This window comes from Tasmannia lanceolata, unplaced genomic scaffold (assembly GCF_043159265.1).
Source record: "Tasmannia lanceolata isolate RefF3 unplaced genomic scaffold, GAP_Taslan_0.1 ptg000018l, whole genome shotgun sequence".
In the NCBI taxonomy this organism is placed as follows: Eukaryota; Viridiplantae; Streptophyta; class Magnoliopsida; order Canellales; family Winteraceae; genus Tasmannia; species Tasmannia lanceolata.
The window spans coordinates 7210307-7219925 of NW_027518695.1; the positions used below are offsets into that span (position 1 = coordinate 7210307).

Consider the following 9619-nt stretch of genomic DNA (forward strand, 5'->3'; position numbering starts at 1 on the left):
CCAAGTAAAAAAAAGAGAGCCATTGATCGTATGGTCAGGCTTGTCATGAGAGGGCAAAATCTGGCATCCAAGTGGGACCCACCTGGATCCACTTAGGACCGGACCAACCTATTTCTTAGTCACGATACATTCAAATCCCTTATATGGGTCAGATTGGATCCGGCTTGCTCTCTGGATCCTACTTCCTGTGCCTCATTCACAATCCATTTCAAATCGGGACAAAGAGAGGTGAATGGCAAAATAGGAATAGTTCAAAAAAAATGCTTATGATTGTTGTTTACTGAAATACCATTGAAATAGTACTTAAAGTTATAAATAATTGGACGGCATTCTTGTAAAATGTTATAATTAAATTGAATTTAGGACAGTCTCAAGGGTTTTTATTAGTTTTCTATGAATGGATCGAAAATAGTTTTGGACCTGAATGTGTCATTGGATCCTATCCCTTGGAGTTCGGATTCGAATGGTCCATCAGACCGTGTGGGTCCATCGTAGAGTCCACATGTACGTATCGATTGATCGGTGTTCCATCATATTACGGTGCACACACATTGCATTTTTTATCATTGTCATTGGAACTTTTTTTTTTTTTTTTTTTGATTAGTAAGCTGGGTTAGGCAGATCCCGACCAGATATATTGATAAAAAGAAAGAAACAACAATGAAAGAGTAAAGAACAACAACCCCTAACACACAATGGGGGACAACAGACCTCCAAGAAGGTCAGAGTGAAAAAGAAACCAAAAATCTACAATCAGATAAATTAGAAAAGAACAAAATAAAACAAAATGGGCCTAAGCTCGGGGGCCAACATAAAGAGGCGCCAACCAACCAAAAGCATAGCTTCACCCAAAAAGACTTCAACCTAATTTGAGGGGAGGCCGGGAAAGGGATTGGCGGCAAACAACGGCATTAGTCATTGGAACTTTCTAGTAGGAACATAAGAAAACGAGAAAAAGGGCATTTCTGTAGTATAGTAAAATATTAGTGTCATTCCTACGAATAGTCTTATTCTCCTTTGCCTCTTATTCTTCTTTTTGTTCTTGCCTCTAAAACTCTTTTTTCGACTTTAATGACCGTTGCTTCTCCCAATGTCTCTCTCTCCAATATCCCAATCAGTAGCGTGTTCTACCTGCCTCTGAAAATCAGGTCGATTTCTCATTTCCTTAGATTCTAAACACCATTTTTGTAATGTTTTGTTATAGAAATCAAATACCCATTGGCCATTGCCTTCTTAAACATGTTCCTTTGAACTTTTTCAGCTTTTTAAATCTCATCTCTTTCCCTCTTTATAAAAAAATTAGATGTAGGTTTCATCACACCATTTATTTTTTTATTGGTTTTTCATTTCTTTTAGTTTTATGCATTTGGGTGTTCCTCCTTTTCACTTTTATGAAGTTTTAGCAGTAGATTTCCTCATACTCTTCTTCTTCTTCTTTTCATTCTTCCCAAATTTGAATCTTTATCTTCTTTTGAGAAATTCATCTTATTTCTTCTTTAATGTTCTAAATTTGAGTTTTCATCTTCTTCTTCTTTTTCAGTTTTGTTAAGTGTTAACAGTAGATTTCCTCATATCAGTCTTTTCTGCAAATGAATTTTCTTTACTTTTTATTTTTTCTTCCCGTCAATTCTTTTTCTTCTTTTGCTTTTTAGAGTTTTTTTTTCTAGTATATTTCTTTGTAATATTTTCTTATGATGGTGATCTAACCATCGTTTAATTGAATCCTCACCTTCTTTGACATTTCAGAGATTTTATTAGCAGAGTTCATCATCACATTTTCTTCTAGGAGTAATTTCTTTATTGTACAAAAATTATATTAAATCTATCTCTATTTTTAAATTTCTTTTATATTGGACTTTCATCAGTTTCTTCTATTTTTTGGATATTTTACTGATGGAAGCATCATTGGCTTTGTTTCCATAATAAAGTTTTTAATTTAATATATTTTCCACTTTTTGGAATTTAAATAGAGATCATATTTATTTCCAATTTTCTAAATTTTACTATGTGTCATCTCATCATCCTCTGAAGCTCTTCTATAAATAAACACCGATTTCCCGTTGGATTTTTTAACTACACAAACTGTTCTCTAATCCTTATTACTCTCCTTTAAAAAAAAATTATGCATGTTTTTGCCTTTTTCGTTGCGTAAATATAATCTCTCTGACCCAAGCATTTATTTTAATTTTTCAGTCTTGGTATGTCCTTTTGCTTCTGGAGGTAAGCTTGGAATTTTAGAGCTCTGGGCTTTCAAGGAAGTCTGAAGAGAAGGTTCAAAAGAATCCAAACTGCTTTCTTCTCGAGGTAAGTTTCATCTGTTCCCAAGTCTTCTATGTATCACTATGCGTGACTTGGGAACTACGAAAAGTACCATTTATCTTCTGACTGTTTTCTCTTTAATTTAATCCACTGACTTCTAACTTTGTATATTAGATGCTAAGCTTGATTTATAAGAACAATATTTGTGATGCAGCTTTCTTTTGTTGCTCATCAAATGGTTTACAATTCTGTAATAAATAAAGGTCTCAAACTTCTCATGTTTTGCTGAGCAATCCCACAGAATCCTATGAATTTGGTGAGGAACATATGGTTTTTCTTGAGTAACTCTGATTTCGATTTGAGCCTGGCGAATTCTTAGATTGTGGGGAGAAATGGGATGTTCTACTTCGAAGTTGGATGAGGAGGAGGCAGTCCAGCTCTGTAAGGATAGGAGAAGATTTATCAAACAGGCTGTTGAGCATAGAATTCAGTTTGCTGTTGGGCACATTGCTTATATTCAGTCCCTAAGACGAGTCTCCCTCGCACTTCGGAATTATGTTGAGGGAGACGAGCACCGTGAGTTCTTCTCCGATCCGTATACAACTCCCCCTTTCACGCCCATAAAAAAAATGAACCCTGAAGTGTTTTCTCTTCCTTTGAAATCCTTGTCCAATGCCCCAATTCAACCCAATACCGGCTCATCCCGTGTAGTGAATTACCTGAGGTCAGGTGGAAACCCGTCGGTTGCTGTTGAGGAGAGGCCTCAATCACCGGAGACTGTGCGGGTCGAATCTTACGCCCCCATGCATCATTTTGGAATTGATGGGTTCTTTGCCATGCAGTCATCATCACCTATGCACTCATCTTTTTTCTCATCGTCTCCGTACAACAGACCAAGCTTTCCTCCACCATCGCCTCAAACTTCCCAATGGGATTTCTTTTGGAACCCCTTTTCGTCATTGGATACATATGGATGCCCCACTAGGGAAAGCCTTGACCAAACAGTTGATGATGAGATGACAGGATTGAGGCAGGTCCGCGAAGAAGAGGGGATTCCTGACTTGGAAGAAGATGAAGACAGAGAAACAGGGAATGTGGATGAAAGGGATGAGAGAACTAAGATGGACTTGAATTTTGGTAGTGACACACCTGCCAATGACGAGCATTCGGAAGTCGACAATGGAACCGATACCGAGCATGAAGCCAAGGGATTAAAATCACAGGCTGTAGAAAGTGTTGAAGTCTCGGAAACCCAACATGCAGTAGAGGTTGAGGTGAGTAATGAAGAGCAGGCGGTGGGTGATACAGAGGCTGTGGATGAAACACCTGGTTTTACTGTTTATGTGAACCGAAGACCAACAAGTATGGCCGAGGTCGTCAAGGATCTCGAGACTCAGTTCATGATAGTTTGTGATTCTGCTAATGAGGTTTCAACTATGTTGGAGGCAAGCAGAGCACAGTACTGTTCGAACACCAATGAACTCGCAGGTATTGTCTTTAGCTGATTAATTTGCAAATGTTTAGGCCTTTCAATTCTAACATGTAGGATTTTATACTGAATGAGTTTTGATTACAAGTATCTGCAAGACTGCAACCAAAACACGCACGCACGCACACACTTCCATTTTATACCCGTCCATTTTAACCTCCACAAATCGAAGGGTTAGGATGATCCTATTGAGCTGATTTTTTGGGCACACCCTATCTATATCAGGGCTCATCAAATGAGTGGTTTGCATCACCCAAACAACATGGGCCCCACTCTCTTTCTGGTCGGCCGACCAGATAACTTATCTGATTGATTGACCAGAAACACTTTTCCCTATAGACACATACACACAGCCACTCTTCTGGTGAAGATGAAATTTCTGCGAATTTAACAGCTTCCAAATATTCAGGTCATGTTTTTGCAGTGATGCTTTGGTCCTAATGTTTGCTGTTAGTGTATCTGCTGATATACTTCTCTTTTGTGCAGCCGTTAGAATGTTGAATCCAGTTTCCTTGTTCCGTTCAGCATCATCGCGTTCCTCATCATCTGTGTTCTTTCACTCTTCTTCCATTTCCAGAGATGATGGTTATGACAGCAGTAGCGATGTCTCTGAGGAATCCTGTATGTTCTCTGGAAGTCACCAATCGACATTGGATCGATTATATGCATGGGAGAAGAAGCTATATGAGGAAGTTAAGGTATTTTTCTTATTGGAACTGTATTGTATCATTGAAGTCAATGCATGTATGCCTAGTAGTTTTATGGGATATCGAAGGCAAATCTTCAGGGTGGTATGATTTATGTTGTCTTCTTGACAGTCGGGAGAGCGCATACGAATAGCATATGAAAAGAAATGTGCGCAACTCAGGAACCAGGATGTGAAAGGTGAGGATCCTTCTGTTGTGGATAAGACAAGAGCCACCATAAGAGATCTTCATACTCGAATCAAAGTTTCTATACATTCAGTAGAGTCAGTGTCGAAGAGAATTGAAACATTGAGGGATGAGGAATTGCAGCCACAGCTTATGGAGTTGATACAAGGGTACGTATATTTGTCAAAATTCATATCTGCTACTAATCCTTCTTAGATAATCATTACATGGGTTATTTACTTCAAGCCCATTAGTTGTGCAGTTAACATGATAATCTTAACCATTGATTCTACCCCTAGTACTTGTCTGTTAATTTCAGTTTGTTTTAATTCATTTTAGTTGTCGGGAACTTCTCATACACTGCTTTCCATATCGGCATTAAATGGTAATCATGTTAAGGATATCTAGTTCAGGAAAATTAGCATTAAACTGATTTGCATACCTTTTGAGTGTGCTCGATGAATTTGTAGGAAAGGAGAAAAGAACTCATAGAAAGTGCTTCACGTATTATAATTTGATCATGAAGGAAAGTGAGCCAATTCACCAGAATGGACCATATGGGGCCTGGTATCTAGTAGCCTGATAGATATATGATCCCAAATATAAGATGTATGTCAAAAGAATAAATGGGTTTGTAACTAGATAAACCAACATTTAGTAGAGAATAGTCCAATTTGAATTGAAGCCAGCAATAATGTGCAAACTGTTTATAGAGAAACTGATGGAAGTGTAGGCTACTGAGCTAGCAGTTTTGAAAAATCTCAAATTTTTATTCCTAATCAAAGGATTGAAGATGATACAAGAAGATCAATCGGGTATGATGTTAATCATGATCTATCCTAGTTTACTGGTTGATAACGAAACCATTATATGTAGATAAAGAAACCATTATATGTATCAAATCTTACTAATTTGAATCGGAGCTGGAAAAATATAGAAAACCTGATTTGGAGCATTAACCATGTCTCGTCAGAAATCAATAAACCTGAGGAGACAAAACCTCATCACTCCAAATTAAAGATACAAGAAGATCAGTCTTGATAGATCCTAGTTTTCTAGTTTTCCGATTTGACAGGTGTTATCCATCTCTTTCCTAGGAATGGCCATACATAAAGCCCTTGCAATTCATTTTATGGTTATCAAGACCCGTGCTTGCTCATCAAATAAATAAATCCTAATTAACATGGTTTGCATATAGACTAATAGTGCATACCACAGATTGATTACAACAGTCAGAAAGGAATGTAATGATCTAAAATTTGAGATTGGGGGAGGCTAAGATAGGGGAATAATAACCAGGGAGGAATGTTCATTCTATGTAGAAACCATGAACTAAGTGAATCATTTTTAAAGCCATTTTAGAATGCATATTCTTGAAGAGAATTGAAGCCTTTCAATGCACAAGGAGTAAGGCAACACTATCTCTGGGATTCAGTCAAGCATGACTCTAGCTGATCTCAAATTAGTTTCTCAGTACCTAAAAGCGATACGGTCCTATGTCTCTTTACAGAATCCTTTTTATGATTAAGTAGAGAATTTATTAAGAAGCGGGAACGAAAAGATACAAAAACAGGCAGCAACCATTGATTTTTAAAGTATTTGGAAGTGATATTTCAAAATCTAGCAAGGGTTGCAGACTCTTGGAAATCAATAAGCAAAACTGCATAGCCCAATCCACTGTGGAATCATAATACATTGCTTTACAGAGAGTAATGAAAAAGTTGAATGGCTCAGAAATGTTCTCATGAATATCTTGTTCTGGAATAAGTCAATTCCTTGTATATTTATTCATGGTAATCGCCAAGATGCAATCGCAAGGGCATAACTCCATGAATCAATTAATCAAGGATGAACTAATCACAATTGACTTTGTGAGATCAACAGATTATTTATCATTTTGTCTTACAAATAACTAATTAAGAAATTGGTCTTAAGTTCATCATTGGGAATGAATCTTATTGAATTACCATAATGTTAGAGAATGTTTGAGCCATAATGTTAGAGAATTAATTCCATATGCCTATGCTATGATGTGAGTGAGTGCAACATGTAAAGTAAAAAGGTTGAGTTATCAAGCTCTTAAAGATGTCTGGCTTATTATCAATGAGGTACAGCCTATTACCAATGAGGTACAGTGTGTAATTGTAGGGCACTCTTGATGGAGTTACCTATATGAATATGGAAGTGATGTCGCTTCCTATGAGAATTGGCTTCATTCCTATAGGCACTCATGAAATCTAAGATAGGGCACATGGCTAGAAAGCGCTACAACGTGAGAACACATATGTTTGAATTTGTTATGCGTGTGATATGTTGACCTAGTATATTATACTAAGTTCTTTCTTCAAGGCATAAGTTCACTAAGAATTTGATAAACTCAATATACCTATACTAAGTACAGGTTCAAGTAAAAAACACACATGTATTAATGCATAACTTGTTCTCTTTGCCTTTATTTCTTATTGTTTTAAAATATGTGAGGGATTATTGACTTTTAAGTGAGCAGGGGGCTGTGGCATGGCACATACGTGTGTGCTCTTTGCTAGCCCTCTCTTTTTATTTTATTACTTTATTTTTTAAAATATAAATTTACTTTATTGACCTTTTTAATGATGTTTAATGTTACCATTTTTAGTAGGTCGTACGTGATTAGCACATTTGCTCGTTTTAACAATGCCTTTGAGAGACGATTTAGGGTTGTAGCGTGGAGGGGGGGCTTACAGAAAATTCTTTGCATTGAGCATGTGATGAGCCGAATCAAGCCGTGTTATGCCATGTGTGTGTTCTTTGTGGGATCTCTCTTTTTTCCTATTTATTTTAATATAGAATTAAATTATTAACCTTTTTAATGATGTTTAATATTACCATTTTTAGAATATGTTATAATATTTTATTTTGCTTGTTATTGTGTTTTAGCAAGGCATGCATGATTTACACATTGTTTGCCCATTTTAACACTGCCTTTGAAAGATGATTTAAGGTTGTAGTGTAGAGCGGGACCTTTGGGGAAATTCTTTATACAGTGTTAGCCGAGTTGAGCCAGGTCAAGCTGTGGTGTGGCATGTGCGTGTGTGCTCTTTGTGGATCTTCTCTTTTTTCTTTTGTTTTATTTATTTATTTTCAATATAAACCTACTCTAATGACCTTTCTAATGACATTTAATATTGCCAATTTTAGAGCATTTTATAGCCTTCCATCATGTTTATTATTATGTGTTTTAGTGAGGCGTGCGTGATTAGCACTTTATCTGTCTGTTTTAACAATGATATTGGGAGCCGATTTACGGTTGCATTGTTACGTAAGACCAATTCTTCTCTTCTAAAAAATATACAAAAACCCAAAAACATCTCTACTATTTTTCTGTCTCTTCTCCTACTTTCTTCTCTGGGTTTTCAGTCAAGGCAACATAGGAATGTTGACTTGAAGAATGAAGCCTATTCAGAGAGCCACATAAGGAATTTTTTGTCAGATTCTTTTTCTCTGAGTGTATTTATCCTGATAAATAGGTGAGAATTTCATTAGATTAGAACTCAAAATAAAATCTGAGACTTTGTAAACAATATCAAAGGAACCAAATGGAGTATTTCTTATGTGGCAGAGAAACCAATAACTACTTCGTGCTCTGGCTCTGTGAAATATAGTCAACCTGGTTGTAGTTCAGTCTTCTACTGAGGGCAACAAGATGAAATATAGTCATTCACCAACATGCAAGCATGTCTTATTTGATTTGCTTTTACAATTGTCCTGCCTAATGACTTAATATATGTTGAAATATACCAATAGGGTTGACATAATTTAGGACTAAAACTTAGATTGTATGAGCATGGGAGTATGTTTAAATCAAGTTGGCTTTGTTACAGCTAACACTTGCATGAGTCATCTGTTGTGCTTCAAAATCTCACAATCCCAAGTCATTTCTGGTTATTTTCATAAGCATTCATGTCCTTCAAATTCATACCTGCACTCGCTTGTTTCAATAGTGAAGATCTCATAAGGGGGTGCGTGTTACGCACCTGCGCATCTTAGCAGGACACTTCTAATATCAATTTTTTTTCCTTTTTTGCCCTTATATGTTACAGGTTGGCAAAGATGTGGCGTGTGATGGGAGAATGCCACCTGTCCCAAAAGCGCACGATAGACGAAGCCAAGCTCCTCCTCGCCTCCTCCATGAAACTCACCGACGCTTCCCCGAAACTCTCCGAAATATCGGGTCCGGAACCCAACCGACTCGCCCGATCCGCAGCGAATCTCGATTCGGAGCTCCGAAATTGGCGCGCTTGCTTCGACTCCTGGATCGCCTCTCAGCGATCCTACGTCCGTTCCCTAACCGGGTGGGTCCTCCGTTGCGTCCGATCCGATACCGATATAGGGAAATTACCAATTTCTCCTCGCAGATCCTCCGATACACCCCCGATATACGGGATCTGCATCCATTGGTCCAGATTCCTCGACGCAGTTAATGAGATCCCCGTAATTGACGGCTTAGATTTCTTCGCGGCCGGTATCGGATCGGTGTACGGACAGCAGTTACGAGAAGAGGAGACGAAAAGATCAAACCGTTTCGGTGTCGGGTTTTCGACGGAGGGTAAGATGGAGATGGTGGAGAGAGAAGAAGAGGAGGTAACGGCGAAGAAGACGGCGGAGGTTGCCGTTAGGGTTTTGTGTGCGGGAATGTCAGTTGCCGTTAGCTCGCTGACGGAGTTCGCCGTTAGTTCGGCGGAAGGGTACGAGGAGCTGATGAAGCAATGGGAGAATGACACGTGGGCTAAGGTGAGGCCTGGGGAGTAATTTGTAGGGTTGTGTATGGGTAGTTTGGTAGTTTAAAAATTGTAAGTATTTTTTAATTTCTTTGCGAGTGTGTAGATGTTTCTGTGGACTGATTGGACTGGGGTTGGCAGAATTGAAATGTATAAGGGCAATCTGGTCATTAAAGCGTCCTAATATATAGTTGTTTGCAAATCGTAAGTACTTTTTTGTGAAGGACATTCGTCCCATTTGT

At 38.0% G+C, this 9619-nt stretch overlaps 1 protein-coding gene across 4 annotated transcripts; it reads left to right on the forward strand.

The window, feature by feature from the left end:
* The first annotated feature begins 1001 nt into the window (after positions 1 to 1001).
* LOC143849606 (nitrate regulatory gene2 protein-like) lies at positions 1002 to 9579 on the forward strand. 4 transcript variants are annotated; one of them, XM_077358685.1, is made up of 6 exons: positions 1002 to 1148; positions 2194 to 2304; positions 2474 to 3747; positions 4235 to 4446; positions 4567 to 4790; positions 8700 to 9579. In XM_077358685.1, the coding sequence occupies exons 3-6, from the start codon at positions 2652 to 2654 to the stop codon at positions 9406 to 9408; spliced, it is 2241 nt and encodes a 746-aa protein (XP_077214800.1). In that variant the 5' UTR covers positions 1002 to 1148; positions 2194 to 2304; positions 2474 to 2651; the 3' UTR covers positions 9409 to 9579. The 4 variants fall into 4 exon arrangements, with proteins under 4 accessions (XP_077214800.1, XP_077214801.1, XP_077214802.1 ...); XM_077358686.1 differs by having other exon boundaries at positions 2561 to 3747; XM_077358687.1 differs by lacking the exon at positions 1002 to 1148 and adding an exon at positions 1287 to 1305.
* Positions 9580 to 9619: the final 40 nt, after the last annotated feature.